The sequence below is a fragment of the Centropristis striata genome, chromosome 18 (assembly GCF_030273125.1).
Source record: "Centropristis striata isolate RG_2023a ecotype Rhode Island chromosome 18, C.striata_1.0, whole genome shotgun sequence".
Taxonomy (NCBI): Eukaryota; Metazoa; Chordata; class Actinopteri; order Perciformes; family Serranidae; genus Centropristis; species Centropristis striata.
In genome coordinates, this window is record NC_081534.1 from 11162452 (window position 1) to 11185398 (window position 22947).

The window sequence follows — 22947 nt, forward strand, 5'->3', positions numbered from 1 at the left end:
ATATTTCTTGTGTTTATTTCAATACATATTTGGGATACATACCCTGGTTACACACATACTATTCAGGTTATAATTCAAATCAAACAGTGTCAACTTACATACTTTCCTTTAAAACTAAATTGTCACACCGAGTCAAACTTGTTAAGAAAAATCTCTGTTCTATATACAGTCAATCCATGCACAACATCCAATTAAGTGGTTTGAGAGAGTATGGATCTAAAACTTCTCCCTCAAGCTACACAGTTACAGTTTAGTAATGTTTCACTTTTGCAGTGATAATGCAAATGCAAAAAGTGATAATGCAAATGGAAAAATAATTTATATTTTTCATTTTTGCAAGAGCATTCTTCAAACACATTTGAAAAAACACAAGTGCATAACAAGAGCATATTGCACTTTAACTAGTTCCACAGCAGTTTCTGTCCTGTCTTGTCTCATCTCATATTGTCCGTGGTAGTTTTTTTCTCACTAATTTAGCACTGCTGCTAGCAAAGTTAGCCGAGAAGCTAGCGTTAGCATTCATTCAAAACTTTGTGCAACTTCAAACTTCACACGAAGTTGGAAGTTGTTGCGTCTCCGTCTGTAATTTTTGCTTGTTTTGCATACTGGAATTCTTTTTTTATTGACAAAAGTAGATAGTTGATAGTTTCGTTTTGGTATAAAAACTATCTTTGGTATCATTTTTGCCAACCGGCACCGTTTGTTGACGGTTCTTCTTCATTGGTTGTCCTGCAATTTGATTGGATGGATGCTGTCGGATCAAAATAACGTGGCCGACAGCACACGTCAGACACACACACACAATCACAGCGAGAGATGCACACATTTACACAAAGAGAGATAGAGCGGTCCTTAACATACATTTTAATCTCTGGGTTGTGGGGAAAGTAGCAAGTCTTTTCAAGTCAAAAGGCTCAAGTCCAAGTGAAGTCACAAGTTGTCCAAGTCGAGTTGCAAGTCTCTTAACATTTTGTCAAATCTAGTCAATAGTCATCAAATTCATGACTCGAGTCTGACTTGAATCCAAGTCATGTGACTTGAGTCTACACCTCTGCCTAAATGTATGCATTATCTAGAGTTACGTATTACTCCCTGAAACAGGATTTAATTTTAAACTAAATCTTTGTCAGCCTCTCTTGAGACCATCAGTGCTACTAATCATTATAACGGTAGTTCTATCAAATCAAGAAATATTATCAAAACATCAGTTCCATATAACGAGTTTTACATGATTATAGATGAAGGAAAATTATCTATAATATCGGAGCTGTAGGAGCTATAATCTAACACAAAACAGTCACTAAGAGTTGTAGTCAAAAAGTGGAGCTGCATACATATGAGTTGCTGTTTCCACCTCCGCAATCTGAAATGAAGAGATAACAAAGTATTTAGAACATTTATAGTCACAGAATCACAATAGGTTTTTTTCTGCTCACATCTCTTCTATGGCAGCTTATGGCAGCAGTGTGGAGTTTTTCAGATTTCAAACCTTAACAATGCAAGCTTTATTTTGTTTGGCGAAATCTAACATCACTGCACAGCACTGAAAAAAAAGTGACCACTTTGGTTCAAATAATGTCAGTTACCGATGCATCTCTTTTTACAATCCAAGCAGAACCAGCAGCTTTGTCACTTTGGCTAAATTCATCTACAGGCCTAAAATGCAATGCTTTTTGAAAAATTGTGCATCAAAGAAATGTGTGGACACAAGTAAAAAGGAGGGTGCAATATAAGACTGACCTTGGTCTTCATTTGTCTTTTGTGTATGAGGTCAAATTCTTGGTGCTCTCACTTTTTCCGTTTGATTTTTTCTGAGGGTAGAATAAACAGAGTTATGATGAATAAATAATTTATTATATGCCGTCATTTTTTAATCCTCATTTTTAAACTTACATTTATGAGCTTCAACACTTCCTCTCGAACCTGTTAATAATAACACAAATTGCTTTACAAACTGTGCAACTAGTAAGTAATAAACCTCATAATCATTACTAATATTTTGATGTTGCAGGCTTGAAATTCCCTACTAATTACATTTGAATGACTTTCAATAAATCAATGAACATATTGACACTGGGAGAGCATGACCAATATCTTCCTGTTGATAAAAAGAGAAGCATACCTTCTGCTCTGCAAAACATCCTGTTATCAAAAGGAAAAGGCCCTGGAAGAGAAGACATTAGTTGCAACAGGTTTATTTTCATGCAGATACTTTTGTTTGAAAAAACAAACAAACAACAACAATAGCTGAATATTACATTGTGGGTGTGTTATGCCATGAGTAGCTCAAGGGGAGCGTTGAGCTGGTAGCCTCAAGCAATGACCAGGGGAGGAGGAGAGATAGATTTTAGATTTAGATTACATTATAGAAAGATTTGCCATCGCCATCTATTGTTATTGTTTACTGAGGATAAATCAAGTGAAAAGTAGGGTCATTTTTCCATACACCTCTATACAAGCAGACTTAGCTTCACTTTTCAAGCCAGGAGGCTCCCAGCTCATGTTCAGCACCAAGAGTCCCTAGCTACGTTACAATGCAATGATCACAATGAGTGAACTTTAACGATTTAATACTAGTAAAATTTGGGGGAACAGAAACACTAGTATCAGGAAAGGAATCAGTATCTGTACCTTAACTGAACATTGGGACAGAAAAAGTTGGATTAATGCATGCCAAATATGGTTTGGTGTGTGGGTTGCATTGAAATTACCTGGAAGGAATTGAGGATGGTAAAGGCGTAGTCAGCAACTTTGTACATGGGATCTGTATTGTCCAACAGGAGCAGAGCGAAGCCAATGATCCATGTCACTCCAAAGACAGGCGTGAGAAAGACCACCACTTTCAGGATGCTCTTGGCTGTCTCTTTGTCATCTGCCTTGCCCTCAGGGATATTAGATTTCACCAGAGTAAGAATGACAACCACCATGGAAAAGAGATTTGTCAGAATAACAGTTCCGACAGGGAGGAGGAAAGCATGTATGGAACCCTTCAAGAGTGCTTCAAAAACTAGCCAGCATCCAGTGTCTTTTGTATAGTAGTCCGTATCTGTGTACTTGCAATACACATAGCTAGATCCCACTATTAAGATTGGGCAAACATAGCCTACGATGCTGGAGAAGAACATGAAGACTCGTTTCCTCAGCGGACTGAAGACGAAGATGAGCTGGTGGACGAGCATGACACTCATGCACAGCATCCAGCTGAACATGGCCAAAAAAGACAGGTGCTTGCTTATTGTTAGAACTAGGCACAAGGTGTCGCTGAGCTTTTCAGGATCGGCGGAAGCCAAGAAACAACAGTCACCAATCAAGAGGAATGTTGCAATGTTAACTATGGCTGTGTGACGGAAATGTGAAAGGTTGCTCTTGACAACAGCGGACCACACTAGAGACTCAACAAGGAGGAAGATGAGCAGGCAGCAGATGGACACACCCAGGCCCACGGTGGTAATGATATCTAGGACTGGGTCAGGTACAGCCCCCTTGGACATGAGGACAGAGAATGAAGTCAGGTGGTTGCATTCGCAGACTGTGCCGTTTTCTGAGGGTCTGGCATTGCATCCCGATTTTGACCATTGCCTGTTTTTGGTATCCCAGAAGACGCACAAATGTTTTTTAGTGCCATTCAGCTCCGGGGGGAACACCATCTTAATTTTTAAACTCTGATCATGAGTATTGTTCTCATTGTCCTCCACAGAGGCTGATAGTAAGAGGCTGATTGCTGTTGCTCTGTCTTCAAAGTTGTTTTTTAATTTATCCATTAAATTTTTCACAGCCACAGTTTTCAACATTCCAGTGGTCCTGTTTAGATTCACATTGATGTTAAATACAGTCACATTACAGTTGTCACCTGAGCAAAATTTGAGGTCTAAATTTTGAGTGGAATAATTATTTCTGCCATAGCTACTGTTGATCTTGATATTCTTCACCAGCCCTTCCACAGACTGGAGGTAAGTTGAAGAAAGGTTCTGTGTAATAGATGCATTGACCCCATTCCAGGATTTGTTCAACATATTGCTAGCTGACTCAACAAAATCCTGAAACAGAAAAACAGAAATAGAATTTAAAATCGTTAAAAAAGTATTCAGATACCCTACTGTGAAATGACTCCCCTGTAAGTAAAGGTCCATATATATATATATATATATATATATATATATATATATATGGAAGAAATTGAGGATGGTAAAGGCGTAGTTAGCAACTTTGTGCAAGGAATTTGTATAGTCCAACAGGAGCAGAGCGAACCCAATGATCCATGTTACTCCAAAGACAGGCGTGAGAAAGACCACCACTTTCAGAAGCGTCTGTGTGCGTGTATGTGTGTCTAGGGCATATCTCGCTGACCGTTAGTCAGACTGACCTAAGATTTCGTATGTGGTTTTGTGCATGGCACGAAGGTGTGCATCCTCGATTTTGAAGATTTTTTATTTCATTTTTCGAAATATCATTATTTACGTAGGACGTGTTGCGGCATTGCACTGTTTTCGATCGAACGCTCCGCCCCATTGTGTGATAGACCTACACCTGGTCAGTAACCCAATTCACACTGGATTTCCACACCTGACTCATCTCATCTGTAAGTCTATTTAGCCTACCTATTTTTCAGAGTTTTAAAGTACGCTACAAGGTTCGATTTTCCAATAATACTCAAATAGTTTCCAGCGAATATCAATGTTCAATGTGTATGTGCTGGATGGTGTGCGTACCTTATGATAAGTAAGTGTTTTATGGAGTTGCAGACGTTGTAGTGCACTGCATGTAATGTGCAAATTCTGTCATTTGCGATTAGCATGCTAAGCAGAGATTTAGCTTTATTCCGTTCTTATGTTGAATTTCAATGTAATTCAGGGATGACATTCATGTTGCTTACCGTAATGCCCATAATAATTTGATATACCTACATGCAATATAGTATATCAGCTAATTGCGTTCATGTTAATGTACTTTTAGTGCAGCATACTGTGTAATGTGCTATCTCACGATTAGCATGCTAACAAATACATACTTCCTACGGCACTATAAGAATATAAGAAATCTACATAAATCAGAAATCTACATGTCTTGAAGATGTCATTCTTTATATAGCCATCAAATGTTTTTAACCTTAGTAAACACAGATATTTGTCTGGAATTTCTGACCTTTTTCCAGGAAATTAAACATTTCTAGGACATGTGGACCAGGAGCAGTTTTCTGTTTATATAAACCCCATGTGATTACCAAAATACCATACTGAGGTCATGTGATTACAACTAAACTATCCCAAATAGCCGTGTTTCCATTAAAGTCAAATCAAATTTTGAAGCAAAATTTTGAAATGTCGCATTAAAGAAAAAGCAAATTAAGGATGTTTTCATCAACTGGTTTAGTTCGAATAAACAAAGCTGCATAAATGTACTTTGGTCAGAGGATGGCAGTGTGATGTATTGCTGTAGGCTAATCCATCATTAAATAGTAGAAGAAGAGATTGAACAAGAGAGAAAAAATAACAAAAAATAGGTTGCTAATCGTGGCCACTTATGAGAGAAAATATGAAAATATGTTTTCAGGAATTAGATTAAATTGAGCAACTTATAATTGTTCCTTCATGTAGGCTTGTCTCGACCATCAGAGCAGAAGCAGCTGATCAGTCGTGAGTTAAATGTACGCTTCGTCAGAACTTATTAATTCATCGGTTTCCATTTCCAGTTTAGCACATACTATTTTTATGTAAAAGGCAAAAACCACATTAAGTGAATGTAAAAACTTTTTTGTTTATTTTCCAAAGTTTTTTTTAAATTTGTTGATGGAAACATGGCTAAAAGTGTGGAGGAAAGTCGTGTGTGTGTTTTAAGATTTTGTTACTTGAAACTCAGAACTCGACATGTATTACAGAAAAAAATAACAATAATGAACTGGGGCTTACAGGAAGGACATCCATTTGCAATTCAAAATTTTCTGATGCTTCGGACATCACATTAAGAACATTGACTGAAGCTGCAACGTCGGCCATAGTGTGGTTGGAATCAGAATTTGATGAAGAGCTGTTTAGAAGTCCTTCAAAAATATCCAGGGCATCTTCCTGGGTAGCCCCTAGTCCTTTCAGGAAGTTCTAGAAACAAAAGAAAACAAAAAAACAGTTTATCCAACAAACCAAACAAACAAACTACATCCTCACATAAAATGTTGATGGGAAATTATAAGGTAATTATAAGGTAACCTGTGATCTAAGTGGTTTTGAGATACTGAGGTTCAAGGTTTTTACATCCCAGACAGGAAAACATATATACTACAACTGAGTTTTCTTTATTGGTCAAAATAACAGGCATCCTAAAGGAACTCTAAAGAACTCTAATTTTAAAGTCTTTTCACACTATTGGAATAAAAAGGTTCTGTCTGCTAAGAATTTACACCAGTGATTTTGATGAAAAAAGTAGACAGTTTAATTATATGTGTTACTGGAGGGAATTATAACATGTAGAGCTATGTACACTAGACTCAGACTACATGAGTTTTAAAATCCTATCTCTTTTGATCTCTTCTGGGGTTGCATTCGACAGGAAAAACTGTACATGTTCATCTTTCTAATCTCAAACACGCACATGACACATTATAAGATTTGAAAACAACGTCACACACAACAGGATAGTCATGGAGAATGACTTTGAATAATTTTCTGTTGTCAAAGTTTTAGGGCCATTGCATAAATGCAAAAAAATCAAAATATACTTACTCGAAATGTTAAAAAGTTAAAAAGTTTGACAAAAAAAGTCAAATAGAACTTTAACATTTTAAAGGTCAAGACCTGTAATGGCACACTCACGTCTGCAGCATTTGAAACTTTTTGCAACTCTTCGTTGATGCAGGAAGAAAACACATCTTTCCAGATTTCCCGTTCACAAGTGCGTGACTTAAAGCCAACTCTGCCTGGTGGACATTTTCGATTAATCACTGTGTCTCCATCTGGGGTATTTGGCCAATCGTATCCATCCGCCTTGCAAAATTTTTTACCCGCTTGGAGAAAAATATACGGAATCATTAGTTGATCCCTGAGACATTGCAAACAAATGTAACTTTAAACAGAGTGACACTGACATAACATAATATTTATTAAAACATAAATCAGGGGTGTCAAATATAAAGGGCACCACTACAGCTGTTTATGCAGAGTGCCAGGTTTCAGGTGCGAATGTGGGTGTCCCACCTCATGTGAAATGCTGCTTCAGAGGCACTGAATTGAAAAAGGTATTTAAAGACATTGAACATTGTGCAAAATATTTCCATCAGCAGCTGTATCAGACTAGTATTTAACAATTATTAACAATTTTGGTGGAACCCTATGTGATGGCGCTGCCAAAACTTTAGATTTGTAAAAAGTTTGTAAGGCAGGAGATAGCTTAACCTGCTTCCTCAATAACTTCCACTTCAGTAGGTGTTGTGCTCAGGAAATGTGGAAATAAATGGAAAATTATTTAAAAATCATAAAAAAGTAAAATATTGAGTATGTAATTTTCTTTAATACATGTGACACCACTGTGATCTGTGAATTGTAATGCATTGTGGACAGACTGAAATTTGAAAAACTCTATTTGCATTTTCTGCCTTTGTTTATTAAAAGTTTTTTTTTTTTTTGAAGGTGTTGTTATTCATTCAATGGATTTCTGGTCCGGCCCACTTGAGATCAAATTGGGCTGTATGTGGCCTGTGAACTGGAATGAGTTTGACACCCCTGGCAGGGATGAAGTTGAAAAAAAGGAGAGGAAAAAGAATGAAAAAAAAGTTACCGTAAATTACTGGGATAGCCACTTTACTACTTTTTGTCTGGTTCTTTGAGTTCTCAAATGTGACATTAACATTATGTGCTTGGTCGGTTTCCGTGCAACTGATACTAACATCACAAGTATAGACTAGGTTATCTCCATCAGCTGTAAAAAAAAAAAAGAAAAAAAAGATGGACATTAGATTTATAGTTAGGTTTGTGGTTCATGCATTTTGAATAAATATCAATTGACATTTCCGTTAATGTTATCAATTAAAGTAGACTTTATATTACAGTGAACAGAATGGAGGAAAGAGGACAGATATATTTGAAAGACATTGTAGGTTTTTCTTACGCTTGGGACCTGTCTGTTCTGTCTGCGGTGACTCTTGATAGATCCACCCAACTTTATAGCTCTCTGTGCTGTTTTTGATGGTGGCGGTGACTTTAACAACTTGATTAGTGACCTTGTCTGAACAGTCTACAGTAAGAGGATAGGTCGTGAGGGTGATCTCATCAGGCAGGACCGCCACATTCAGTTGTGCCTTGGCTGTGTGTCTGACAGAGCCACGAGTGAATCCACACTCGTATGTGCCTGCAAGGAACATAAGGGCACATTCACACTACAGCTGACATGAATATGACTTTTTCTGTCATACATGACTCTGATCAGAAGTGTCACAGGAAGATTGTCTTGGAATTAAACAAATACAACAAGCAGTTCTGCAAAAAAAATGTCCCATGTGACTGAGACTTTTGTTAAAAAAATCTTCATGAAAATGCCAAAATGTATAATTATACGTCCATTCAGCGATGAGCTGCAATGCGCACCATAGATGCATGAAGTGGCTTTTATTTTAAGAAAGAAACAGGAAGTGATGTGTTAAAAACATTTGTTTCATATATTCTACAGACATGGACATTGAATTGAAATATAGAAACTGTTAACACCAATTTTGACCAAATTTGTACACAGGTTGAAACAAAACAAACAACAAACAAACAACAACCAGATCATTTTAATTTCAGTATTATAGTCTAGACAGAATTGTCCAAAAAGTGAAAGTGAGGAGCATTTATGGGTACAAGTCAGGAACCGTCCTACTTTACTTATTTCAAGGGTGCTGAATCAAAAAAAAAGGTTCCCAAGCGAAATTTTGAGTTTTTGACCTTCTAATTTGCGTATCAAAATGGCCACCAAATGACCCATCTTGCACAGTCATTGGACCATTTTCCCCAAGTTTTTTTGTGAGTAGGCAATCAAAGATGAGGAAATTAAGTTTCTAGATCTATAGTCTAGGGTCAGAGCAAGGATATAGTGGAGGCTCAGTGTCTTTTTTATGTATGTGTACACATTTTGTGTAATATTCAATCAATCACTTTTAAATGTTCCAGTTGGTATTTTGCATATATATATATATATATATATATATATATATATATATACACATACATAAAAAAAGACACTGAGCCTCCACTATATCCTTGCTCTGACCCTACACCAGGGGTGGGCAAACTACGGCCCGCGGGCCACATCCGGCCCGTTGGTCCTTTTAATCCGGCCCGCCGAAGATTGGTACAGAAATGCCCAAATTTAAATCATATCATAATTATGACTGCATTCATTTGACCTTGTCCTGTAATGCCTGGTGTCCCACCAGATGGCGCTCTAGGCGCAGTGATACAATGATTGATGAGCCAGGGCTGCCGTAAATGACGTCATCACGTTGGCCATACAGGTCACAGGTCAGGAGTTTACGCGGCTCTGAACCATAGACTGTAGCAATGAGTGGGTCAAAAAAAAGAAAAGTCGACAGTGAGTGCCGAGTTTTCAATAAGGAATGGACAACAAAATACTTTTTCACGGAAGTCCGGTCCAAGGCTGTATGTCTTATTTGCCAAGAAACCGTTGCGGTATTAAAGGAATACAACATCAGCCGTCACTTTTCCACCAAGCATGTCAATTATGCTAACAATCAATCAACGCAAGAACGGACTGCAACCGCTCAGAGGTTGGCAGCTACTTTGCTGGCTCAGCAAAACACCTTCATCCGACAAACTGCCATCCAAGAATCAAGCACGAAGGCAAGTTATTTGCTAGCCTTTAAATTAGCAAAGACCAGCAAACCTTTCTCCGAAGGGGAGTTTCTCAAAGAGTGTATGGTAGAGACAGCGGGTATCTTGTGTCCTGAGAGCAAGAGCAAATTTGAAAAAATTTGCTTATCACGCAGGACAGTGACTCGCCGTGTTGAGCTAATTGACGAAGACTTAGCTAGCGAGCTAAACAAAAAAGCGGAGGCATTTACATTATATTCCTTGGCGCTGGACGAAAGTAATGACGTAAAGGACACTGCTCAGCTTTTAATTTTTATAAGAGGGATTAATGACAATTTTGAGATAACGGAGGAGTTTCTGGCCATGGAATCCCTAAAGGGGAAAACACGGGGAGAGGACTTGTATCACAGCGTGTCGGGGGTCATCGAGAGGCACAAGCTGCCGTGGAGTACGCTCGCCAACGTAACCACGGATGGATCGCCAAACCTGACAGGAAAAAACGTCGGGTTGCTCAAAAGAATCAAGGAGAGGGTGAAAGAGGACAACCCTGAGCAGGAGGTAATTTTCTTACACTGCATAATCCACCAGGAAGCACTGTGCAAATCCATACTGCAGCTTGACCACGTAGTGAAGCCAGTTGTTAAAGTTGTTAACTGTATTCGAGCGAGGGGTCTTCAGCATCGTCAGTTTATTAAGTTTCTTGAAGAAACTGACGCTGATCACCAGGACTTGCTTTACCACTCCAATGTCCGCTGGTTAAGTTTGGGGAAAGTATGTCAACGAGTTTGGGAGCTCAAACAGGAGATCGTTTCATTTTTGGAGCTAATTGAGAAAGCTGACGATTTTCCTGAGCTGAGTGACGCTGATTGGCTTTGTGATTTAGCTTTTGCTGTGGACATACTGACACACATGAATGAGCTGAACGTGAAGCTACAAGGGAAAGACCTGTTTGTGCATGAAATGTACACAAACGTCAGAGCCTTCAAAACCAAGGTAGCTTTATTCTCAAAGCAAATGTCAAACAAGTCATTCGCGCATTTCCCCACACTGGCTATGCTGAACGAGGCCCCTCGACATGTGAAAAAATACAGGAAATCACTGGACGACCTGCATGAAGAATTCTGCCGTCGGTTCTCTGATTTTGGAAAAATTGACAAGTCACTTCAACTGGTGTCATGTCCCTTCACACAAAACCCCGAAACAGCTCCAGAGGAGTTGCAGTTGGAACTGATTGATCTCCAATGTGACACTGTCTTAAAGGAGAAGTTCAACTCTTCAAAACTGGATGAGTTTTATGCTTCATTAAGTGCAGCCAAATTTCCAAACATCCAGAAGATGGCAAAGAGGATGCTGGTGTTGTTTGGGTCTACATATGTGTGTGAACAGACTTTTAGTGTGATGAACACCAACAAAGCTCCACACAGATCGCAGCTGAGTGATGAACACCTCAGATCTGTTCTGAGAATTGCCACAACAAAATTAACACCGGACTTTGACACACTGGCAAAAAAGGGTGATCAACAACACTGTTCCCACTAAAAGTGAATGTAAGTATTAATACTGTAATGCCTTTATTATGTTTATGTTTGATATGTATGCATCTGGTGCTGGCCCGGCCCATCTATCAAATTTTAAAAGTCAATGTGGCCCCTGAGCCAAAAAGTTTGCCCACCCCTGCCCTACACTATAGATCCAGAAACTTAATTTCCTCATCTTGATTGCCTACTTACAAAAAAACTAAGGGGAAATGGTCCAATGACTGTGCAAGATGGGCAATTTGGTGGCCATTTGATATACAAATTAGAAGGTCAAAAACTCAAAATTTTGCTTGGGAACCATTTTTTTTGGGACTCAGCACCCGTGAAATATGTAAGGTAGGCCGGTTCCTGACTTGTACCGATAAATGCTCCTCACTTGTTATAGAAGGCCTTTTTTCTGAAATCCGTCTAGACTATTAACCCAATTTCAGGAAATCAACTTTGTACTTGCCTGACCAGATGCCTGTCACCTTTTTGAGTGTAACTGAAGTGCAAGACAGGAAATCATCACAGGTGGCCAGTTCCACCACACTGCCTTTGTTGAGCCCAAAGCGCCTATCTGCTATGGTCAGGTTCCAGCCAGCACTGTCTGACGCTTGTTCAAATGAGCAGCTAAGTTTTGGGTCAGACTCGTAGCAAACTGTCGACTCTGGAGACTCAATGGTGACCATTCCTGTGTGAGAAAGGCAATATCAACACACAGTACTATAGTAATTATGATCAAGCTAAATAGGAGGTATAACCTTTCAGTGTCAGTCCATTGGTTTGTAAGTGTTTACAGTCATCTGTCTATCAGAGATACCTCAAATGCCTTCTGGTTTAATCTAGCCTACATAGAGATGGAGCGCATTCAGGGACCACCCCCCACCAATAAAGGTACCCCATTGGCAATTATAACTGCCAGCAGACAACAGAAAAAATCCTCAATGCTGCTGTGTGGTGGGATGCCCTACGAACAGAGTGAAGAACCCATAACTACTTTTTTACAAGCTGATGAACTCCCCCTTCCAGTGGGCATAATTGATAATGATTTTTAATGTTTGGTGATATTTGATCAATTACGATTAACCTAAAAAAAATACGGTTTTCACTAAATCTGCTGTGGCAGCTCAGTCTCACTCCGAACTCATGTGTGTGTGTGTGTGTGTGTGTGTGTGTCTGCTGAAACCAAGAGTCAACATTGTTATTTGGAGTCAAACTGTGGAACTACAACAAGTAGTTATATGTGGAAATAGTTGTTTTTCAGCCCAACCCTGACCCTACTTCCAAACGAGAAATACACATTTTTGTGGAAACATTTCTTTTGTCACTCTCCCATAATTAATACATGATCACTGATGATGAATGTAAAATCACTGTCTACAGTCTCTTTTCTGTGTGCTGAAAGTCTTACTTTTCTCCGCCCTGGTGGCTCAGATTGGTTGACACTGTAAAATTTTCCACAAAAGAAATGTAGCCAGATTTGGCAGCTTCAAGGATGAATTGTCATACTGATAAGTGTTTTTTTTGTCAGTATATTTTTTTTCTGGCTAATAATATATGATTTTTAACCAACCTGGCAATACTGCAGTAGCTGGAAGGCTACTTGACCAGGGTCAGACCTGCTGGTACCATCAAAATATGTGTGATATTGTGGATGTCATATTCATGAGCCTGTGTACATTCTATAAACCATCATACTGTCACACTTTGTTGTTACAAGCACTGTTCAAAGGATTTTGTACTATCTCTTGTACGTAGCTTTGGATAAAAGCGTCTGCTAAATTACATTGTAGAATTTCCTGGTGAAAACTTTTGCCTCTACTATAAAATCTTAAAACCATTCCCCAATCCTCTAAGAAGATCATATGGTCAAATGCTCAATATACCTTGCACATGGCTGTGCATCACCATATTCCTTTTGTAGTGTGACAACAAAAAACGAAAAAAATGGAAATGGAAATTACTATATTGTGAGTTTGGCCAGCTTGATCTCACTCCCAACTTGTCAGATACTGACCCTTTGTCACAGCCCTCGGGGTGTGATACCGATGCACAACACTGTATGAGACACACTAGGCTTTCCACTATTTCCATCAGACATACCAACAGAAAACCTGACTACATATACTACTTATACTGACCTAGAGTGTTGACCCAAAGTACAGCACTAAGTTCGTCTTCCAGTTTCGTCACTATCTCTTGAAGCTTCGAAGTGTCAAATTTGACGCTGACAGCTGCCACAAAGTCCGCCACTGTGTCTTCCCCCCTGTTAGATTTGGAAAAGATCAATGAGAGATTATCCATTAGTGAAATAGAAAATATGTTTGAGATAAGATACCAATGTGTGGTCACTGACAAACCTTAGCTTTTTGATTAAACTGTATATGCAGTAGCCTATGCTCATTTTAAGGTGTCTTCTCACAGAATGCGAAGCAAATTATCACCTTATTTTATTCATACAAATTTGACTGCTAATATACCATCTGTAGAAACGTTAGCTGTAGCACCTTTTTAGCAACGTATGTGCCGACCCACGTGTGGAGCATAGACTGCAGATAGTAAGTGGACTACAGTAAGTAAGTGATGAGTTTCACACACTTGCCATTGCCATCTTGGTTTTTTTGGAACCAATGCTGACCATGTATCAATGAGAGGGTGGAGTTTGGGAGGAGGACGCTAAGTTACCAGCTACAGTTACATGGTAAGCTTGGTTAATCAGTTAAAAAAATTAACAGCCTTTGGTTGTTCTAAAAGACTGTGATGCTGTCTGCAGGACAGTTTTAGGTGAACAGAATGGGTGAATTTACTTTAAAGAACTCAAAACTAACTAAAAGAGTCAATATTATAGGGACAAAAAAGTGCACTCTGGTTGTGGTAGTGAGTTGCATTGTCTATTTTTCTGTAAATGGAACCAAAATTCACAAAATGAACATCATGCTGTATTGAAGATTTGAAACTGAAACTGAGACCATAAACAAACATGTTTATTGAGATGATAAACCATATCATAATATTGAGATTGAGTAATAAAGTTTTGAGAAGATATACATTTTGTCAGTCAAGAATAAATCACACTGTCACAATAATTTCATGGAAAGAAGTAAAAAATATTTTATTCCAACTTTATGGCCGACTGTGTACCAATTATTCCTAAACATTTAATCCAAATGGCTATAATTTAATGGTTTGATTCTGCAAACTGTCTTTTTAATTTAGAATTTCCTGTTTACTTGTTTTCTTAATATCATATATGTTAAACATTTGAAACTACGTATTTCAGAAAAGAGCACAGTTCAGGTTGGAAAGAGGTGTGCGTGATATAAATCAAGGGAAAAAAACAAAATAATTTTCTCATAGAAGTCTGTACAATCTGAGTTGTTTTTGCAACCAATGGAGTTGCCCCCTGCTGGGCATTAGAAAGAGTCAAGTTTAGGGCACTTCTACATGCCTTCCACATTTGAGGTCTCTAAACTTTTGGTTACTGTTCGCCAATAGCATACACAATAACACCATCTTGCCTCAACTGAGCCTAAAGAGTTGTGCCGGCCCCTAATGATGCCGGCCTCATGAACTAACTTCTATATTTTGTGAGACCACTAGATGGTGCACTTGGTTTAAAGAAAAAGGCTCAGGCAAAGGTAATGGAGTGTGCTTTAAGCCCCTTGTTGAACAGAGAGCACCATCTAGAGGGCTCAGAAAATAAAGAAAATGGTTCATGAGGCTTCATTGACAGATGAGTTCATGGGGCTTCATGGCACATTATTACTGTCCCCCCCAAAAATGTTCCTATTCAGTTATTTTAGTCACAAGTAGTAAAAGGGGCCATGGTACTATTCATTGAAATTAAATGTAAAAGTAATTTGCAAAGTTTAATACCTCTGACCGGTTACATTCAGGGACTCAAAGCCATTCAGACTTCCAAAGTGTTGTCGAAGCTATGAAAAGAAAGAACATTGTATCTTTGACATTTGACTTTTGTGTTACAGTGGAAAACATCTTCAAGAATGTATAAGTATACATTAGTGAAAAAAGCGAGATGTACCTTGTCAGTTTTGACAACATTCCAGGTTCCAGGGTAATTAATGACCTCTCCATTGATTTGAACTGTGTGATCGCAAACATTATCTTTAGTTTCAGTACTGATATCTGATACTGCAGAAAAGGGGGACATTTGTCAAATATCAGAACTATTACCTTGGACTTTGGCAATGCATATTGGTTCAATGTCGGACACATTTTGTTTGCATGTAGCTTCACGACAGCAGTTGAAATTGTAGCATATGTGATTGCTCCAAATGTACCCAGTGGAGCAGTCGCAAGTGGTGTCATCTCCAGTAATCAGACATTCTAGGGAGAAGCACAGTCGTCAAAACCTTAAAGTGTCTAAAAACTAATCTTCCACATTTATCAACAATATTAAATTCATAATAAATAACAAAAAGAACATAAGCCCACTCATTAACTCTGATCTGCCTTATCAAGACTGTGGGAGTGTTGCTTGATCACATTTGAAGGTCAAAACCCTTTGAGGCAAATCTGTGGTTTGTGATTCTGGGCTATATAAATAAAATGTAATTTCATTAAAATTGAATTAAATACACAAATACCTGCCGTAATAAGTAAAGAACCCCAAAATCTAAAGCAGACTTTGGTTCTTATCTTGCTAAGCTTTGAATGTATAATGGAAATATGAAAAATTTTATTTATCTAACTTAGCCCCACCCCATTCAAACCAGTGTAAAATAATAAATAAATCTAACATCAAAAAGGGAATTCATCAACTATCCGTGTACTTTTAATTTTGGATCTTTGGTTGTCTTAGTCTTTATTGTTTGCCCAAACCCACGCCTAATTGCTGTCTTTTCCCTAGCACGTGTTAGGCTCATAAGACTCTAGTTAAGACTGTGGGGTTTGTAGACTTCAGTGGCCCAGGGGAGGAGACTACAGCCTGTCTAGAGCAGAAGGACACAGATTTAAAAACTGCCAAAGAAGAGAGCAAATGGAACACCTTTGGTAGGCGCCAAAATTGGATCTTGTTGGATTTTGAAGGCAAAAGCTCCATAACATTTACATAAGCATATTTCATTTCAACCCTAACTTGCCTAGAATACTGTCTTTTCAAAACTCAAAGATATGGGGTAGTCAATTAATCTTTTTATCGCTGAAATGTCGATTTTTGTTTTCACAGTAGAATAATAGTGAATGCTGAATGGTGCTGCTAGCTCTGACCCTTATCCATTGCCACTCACTCAACTGTTTGTAATAATAACCAAAGAAAGAAGAAAATGCTTCAGCACAATACCTGCCACCAGTTCACTGTCCAAGAGAGTCACACTTTTACCATCCACTTGGAGGTCACTTGTAGTATTTAAAGCTGAGAGGATGGTTTTGGCATCCAGTGTGACATTACTTTCCACCATCATCTCGGAAATGAAGACAGCATCACCACCTACATGAGATATTTCATGTTTTCAAGCAATTTGGTTGAGTTGAGAAGGAATATAATGCATATTATAGTACCTTGATGAAAGTTGTCAAGAATGGAGAGGATCATGATAAACTGAATATACAATAATATTAACTCCATTGTACATTACAGTATAATATTATAATATTAATACGGTTGTCTCTTGTACGAACTGCCATTTTGAATGCACATCATATACAATCATTATCCTATCAGGCAGGATACATTAAAGTGTCAAGTTTGGACACATGGATGTGGCTAAAACTGAGTTCCGATCACGACGTTATGTGCAATGTAGCCAAGCAACTCACCTGCTGCAAGGACCTGCAAAAGCAAGAACAGGAAAACAACAGAATTAGTCTTTTTTCATGGGTGAAATTCAGTCCTATTTTTAAAATTAAAATATGTGGATTGTAGCTTTCGGCAGATAAACATGAATTTATACATCAATACATACAACAGTTTTAGTTTTTATCAATTTAAGGGTGCATTGTCTAAATATGGCTACATTTTTACTCTAAACTGTTAAAAAAATGAACTAACATTGACAGAGCATGAAGAAGTGACAGTTTTTACATTACTTCAAACACGTCGATATAGTGATTTATCTACGCAAATAAGCATGCTAGCTAATTAGCATGGGTAGTGAGTCACTGAAGTGTCCAGTTTGCTCCAGTTTAAAATTACAACAAAGACCCACACACACAATAGTTAAGTCCACAGAGTGTTTTGCTCCTTCCAGGTGGATATGCTCAGTAAAACCTTTTGGACACTGTTGGTCAATTTGTCCATATTTTCTTCCATTTTTTCTTTATGTGAGATATATGTTGGTGGAGATGGAGACCAACAGTTGGGAGGGGAGGAACAGGGAGCGATGCAAGAGGCAGCAGAAGTGAGACTTGGAAAGTTCACTATACATTTTTTGGGTCATTACAAGGTTCATTGGGTGTTTAACTGTAACTGATTTTCTTGCTGCATTTAGTAAATCATGTGATCCCTGCACTATAATTACACATTGCAGCCCTACAGATGGGTGTGTGTGTGACTGACTCATTGCCATTCACCTCAGAAGAACAATGCTTTTACTTTACTAATTTAATTTCAAAGGTATTTCACACCGTGAATGGATATGTCGCTGTTCGTGGGTAATACAATGGCTTTTTTATACATGTTACAGAAATAGTTATTGAGATTAACTATTCATATAACACATTGCCAACAAAATCACACTAAGGTTTTGACTTTGTCTTGTTAGTCAGTGAATGAAAAGTTTCTATACATGAAGTTATATGAATTGAAATCAAACTTTAACATAAATAATTAAACTGAAGTAGGGAAACAATAAAAATATATAACATATTAGACTGAGAAGCATTTTTACCTGATAGTAGAAGTACACAGATCCCAACAGAACGAAAAACATCCTGGAATTCATGGCTACTGTGATCTAAGAAGAAGATAAAAATAAATGAATAATAACTATTACATCATACAATGTTCTCACTGTCTGCCATCTATTTATGTGAGTCAAATGATAATTAATTGGTAAATTACAGCTCTGTATAACTTTTGAAAGCACTTTGGCCAACAACGAAATGTCTCTATATCTACTCACCCATGCATATAAATCCCTTTTATCAACCTCTAAAAACTGAAGTTGTTTCAATACATTTTTGCTTTTCTCTTTTTAAGCCTCATTCACCTGTGCTAACCAAATGTAAAAACAAATGTCCTCTGAACAAAAGCACTGAACGTAGCTGATTCCAAGGTTTGGACAGACACAATTCTTTCCTGCAAGATTTCCTGCAAGATGAGTACAATTCAATTCCCAAAAAAATGGGACAATGTGAAAAATGGTTTTAAAAAAACCAAAACAAAACCCAGAATGCATCAAATTCAGAATAAATGAATTGAATTGAAGTTGAATGTAGGTCTTTAGCTTTTCTTTAAGCAAAATAATCAGTCTGAAATGTGAATTTACAGAGACGGTTCATCCCAAGATCAAAACATTTCCCTTTTTATGATTAGTAATTAGTGTTGATCTCCTGCTATATGTAAGGATGTTAATATTAGAAATGCTCCTGTTGGTCATATTTGAGGGTAGGAACAACCACATGTTATGCTTTGGAGGACTTCTTAATTTGTGGCTTAACATGTGACTCTTTACCTGCTAAAGCTCTGCTAAGTTAATTCGCTTATGGCTAATTCAGTGGCTGCTGTATGGTGCTGGGCAATTTGTGTTCATTGGGTTTACTAGCTTTTCCCCTGAAAACAGCTTTCTGTTGCTGCTCGAAGCAGTGTTGAGGAGAGTAATGAGAGTGAATTAAGCCAATCAATTGCCAGCTATAAAACTATACAACGACCTGAAAGACAATAAAATGCTGTGAGCTGAGCTGATGTGATAATTCTCTGAGGGTTTGTCACCTTTCACAATACATGAAAGCTGTATTTGAAATCACCTACTATGGTATGCAGTATGAAACTGCATTTATTTTGTAGTATGCATGGTACAATTTCAGCTCATCTTGAAAATATGTGTTTACTGCAGTGATCTTCCCTCTACTGTATATTTAAAGTACAACAAAATATGTTAATATAAATATCTTTTTGACAGTAGATCATTACCACTTTTCCACTGTCAATACAAAATATACTTATTTATTCATATATTGTATACTACCATACATATGTACATGCACATTTTATATCGGCTCTATACTGATAAATCAACCTCATATAACAGGAGTTTTTCCAAAACTCCAACTTACAGTTATGAGTTTTGCCCTCTGTTATTGCATGAGTGCTTCATCCATATCTGAGATTTTCTTCAGGAATCAGTACTGGGCTATTTTTGGACTTCTGCATATTACATTTTAGCTAAATCAGTATGTACTGCTAGTATAATATGCAACTATAGTCATGTTTGTCAGTGTTCGTATAAAAGTTAACCTAAATCCCATGCTGGACAGTTGCTATTCAGTGAGTCATGTCTTTTTATGTGTTGGGTTTTTGTGTGAGCCAGGACAGTTTATATTTTATGCAATTGGAAAATACACATACCATGTAAGTCAGACTCTTCAGTTTTAATACATGGTTCCTTCAGAAAGCTATAGAGATCAAAAATAGCTACCAACGCAAGCCGGTTCCCAATGTTCACATGAATTTACATAGGAATTATTTACATCTATTCCATTTGAAGTTATCCTTCTGTCATAAAATTTTATCATATTTCTGTGTAAGCTTTAGCTTTAAACATCAGCCAATCGATATTTGACTATGACTCTGACAGTGGTGCAGCAAAATTTTTATAACATGTTTATCTTCCGCGTCACTCTTATCAGCAGCTATTTGTTTTTCCTTCCAAAGTATGGGAAGCTTATACAGTCTGCCAGGCTTATTTGCATCACTTTGAATTTGCAACAACAAGCTGGTTTTACTGGCCCCATCAGTGGCAGTATTATACCCAGAAGCCTGTTGGTGTACAGGTCATACCCACCTCATTTGCTTTCTGGGTTAGGACATAGCTTACTTATTGCCATTATTACACAATGGTTACATCACACTGAACCATATAAATACACTTGCACGCTGACATGTGCATACATATAATAAAGCTAATTTTCATTTTTTAAAGCTTGAGTGTGTGTTGATATGTTGTTTTGTGAGGTTTTTTAATGGTTTTCTAATTTTGACTATAATAAAAATATATAAAACAGTGGAGCCACTCTGTAAAAGGAGTACTTTTACTTTTGATACTTTAAGAACATCTTGATGCTAATACTTTTGTACTTTTACTGAAGTAAATTTTGATGCAGGACTTTTACTTGTAGTGGAATAATTCTTAAGTATGATATTACTACCTTTATTTAAGTAAGGGATCTAAATACCTTTTCCACCACTGGTCATTCTTCTATTGAGTTACATACAAACTGACTACTTTTGCAATAATTGGAGTTGCACTACATTACATTTGCCAGAGCTCCCTTCACCTACTCAAACAACAACTGCTCTAATTCTAACAGGTGATAAGAAATATGAACACTCTCATGCCAGACAGTTCACGGTGGCTGTCTGTTAAGTTCCCTATTGATTTAGAAAAATTACTTATAACTTCAGAAGCAATAAATGGCCTTGCTGCAAATGATATTGAGGTTTTATTGACCCCTTTGTGCCTGGGCGTTGCCTGAGAGTAGTGGATGCAGCTCTAGTTAGCTTGTGCACTGCAAAAAAGGTGTGTCTAAAAACAAGATAAAAACACTAAATCTGAGGGAAATTATCTTACATACAGATAATTTCACTTGACAAGATTTCTTAAATTAGGATTATTAAATCTAGAAATAAGCATGTTGAACGCTTGAAATAAGAAATTAACTCTTAAAACAAGATAAATTAAAGCTGCAAGCAGCGATGAACTGGCCCGAGCAGAGTGCACTGCCAATTATTTGTTTCTTACCAAGATTAAAAAAAAACAACCTTTAGATTTATAAGTGTTAGGTAATTTATCAGTCCTCCTTGGCCTTTTAAAAAAAAAAAAAATATCTGCTGTCTTTTTTCTGAAAAGGACCTTGGAACCCTGTTAAGAAAAGTGCTATATAAAGAAAGTGTATTATTATTATCATTATCATTATCATTATTATTATCATTATTATTACTTTTAACTTAACTGCATTTATCTGACAGCTATAGTCACTTTAGATTTGTGCACATAAAACGTGAAAATAAAATAAATTATGAAAGTTGCTTTATGTTAAACTACCTCACAGTATATTCAGGTATAGCTGATTCGTGGATTAAACAATTAGTAAATTACTGAAAATGTTTTGGCAACTATTTTAATGACAAGTCCTTTTTCATTTAACAACATTTCAGGGTTTCAACTTCAAATGTGTGAAGATTTGCTTTTTCACCACATTTTAAAGCGACAAAATGTATTTGAAAAAGAATCATCGAATTAGAAAATAATGTAATTTGTTCAAAATGAACACCTGAACAAAATACAACAGTAAAATATCATATGAGAAATAATACTGTCTCTGTGCATCGTAGGGAGATTTAGACTCTTTAAAGATCTCATCTCTTGCAAAGAATAAAGAAAAAATAATAAAAAGCTCTTACCTTGGCCTTTCATTTAGCATTATACAGAAAGCAGATGGTTGCCGTCTACTTTGCTGCAATACACAGAAATCCGACTGTCCTCAACATCTATCACATCACAGTTTGAGTCAAAGTAAGTGAGCACACCTACCAAAGAGACTGGCTTTGGCTGGGCAGGTTGTGTGTGTGTTTGTTGGATGCATTTACTATTTGACTATTTGCATTGATGGCATGTCTCCATGCCAGCTGGAATTGTCAGCATACACACAGAGCCTTTCAGCTTTCCATAGACATTTGTCTACCAAATCAAGCTTTCTCCTTCAGGAGGTCACAGAGCAGCTGCCTGTCTCATGAAACCAGTTGAGTTTGTGCCAGCTAAGTCTCATCTTTGATCATGGCAAAGGGGTTCAGAACAAACCCAATCAAAGGGGCGACAAAACTCTACCTTTTGCATTGAGTCAAGTTGTGTCATGCCTACATATTAGTTTTACTGCCCTCCAAACATTTCCTGACCATGAGCTGACTATAAATAGCGTATTCATTCAGGAATAGATGCCTTATCTTCTGTAACAAATACCAAACTCAACTGTCCCTAGTGATCTGATCCATTCTTTATCTTGGCAAACTAATACATGTTGAGTATTTGCATCATATAGCAGCAAAATTATTGAATGATCCTTGTAGCCATGAGCTCTCCTGCAAGCAGCTCTCTCTGTAGGTAATCCTGTAGTGTGCATGCATACAATGAAACCAGGAAATAGTATTTACTTGACCTGTGACCTATTGATCACTGTAACCATTTTCAGATGTGTAATCAAATCCAGAAGCGTATGTTAAATGTATGTGAATGTTTTTTGAAATATGTTGATTTGGGTTTGGTGATCATGCCTTAAAATGATATAATGGTGAAACAAGTAAACTACGGGTGTGTTGCCTATATCCCTTACAACTACATCAATATTTTGGCATTTTTCTTTGAAATCTAAAGGAACTTGCCATATTTGTAATATAAGCCAGTAGCGTGAGTTTTGGCTTGTGGAAATCCTGTGCCTTGCAGTAAAATATTTGTGAC

General features: G+C 37.4%; 1 protein-coding gene across 1 annotated transcript; it reads right to left on the reverse strand.

Annotated features, from left to right (window-relative positions):
• Positions 1 to 12: 12 nt before the first annotated feature.
• adgrf3b (adhesion G protein-coupled receptor F3b) lies at positions 13 to 22003 on the reverse strand. Its single transcript, XM_059356929.1, has 18 exons — positions 21897 to 22003; positions 18163 to 18228; positions 17093 to 17105; positions 16617 to 16763; positions 15509 to 15661; positions 15357 to 15418; positions 15191 to 15249; positions 13456 to 13580; positions 11784 to 12005; positions 8095 to 8334; positions 7765 to 7905; positions 6804 to 6994; positions 5907 to 6092; positions 2712 to 4037; positions 2123 to 2164; positions 1894 to 1923; positions 1741 to 1811; positions 13 to 1363 (listed from the first exon to the last, which is right to left on the reverse strand). Exons 2-17 carry the CDS (start codon positions 18214 to 18216, stop codon positions 1749 to 1751), a joined length of 3054 nt encoding a protein of 1017 aa, XP_059212912.1. The 5' UTR covers positions 18217 to 18228; positions 21897 to 22003; the 3' UTR covers positions 13 to 1363; positions 1741 to 1748.
• Between the last annotated feature and the right edge of the window lie 944 nt (positions 22004 to 22947).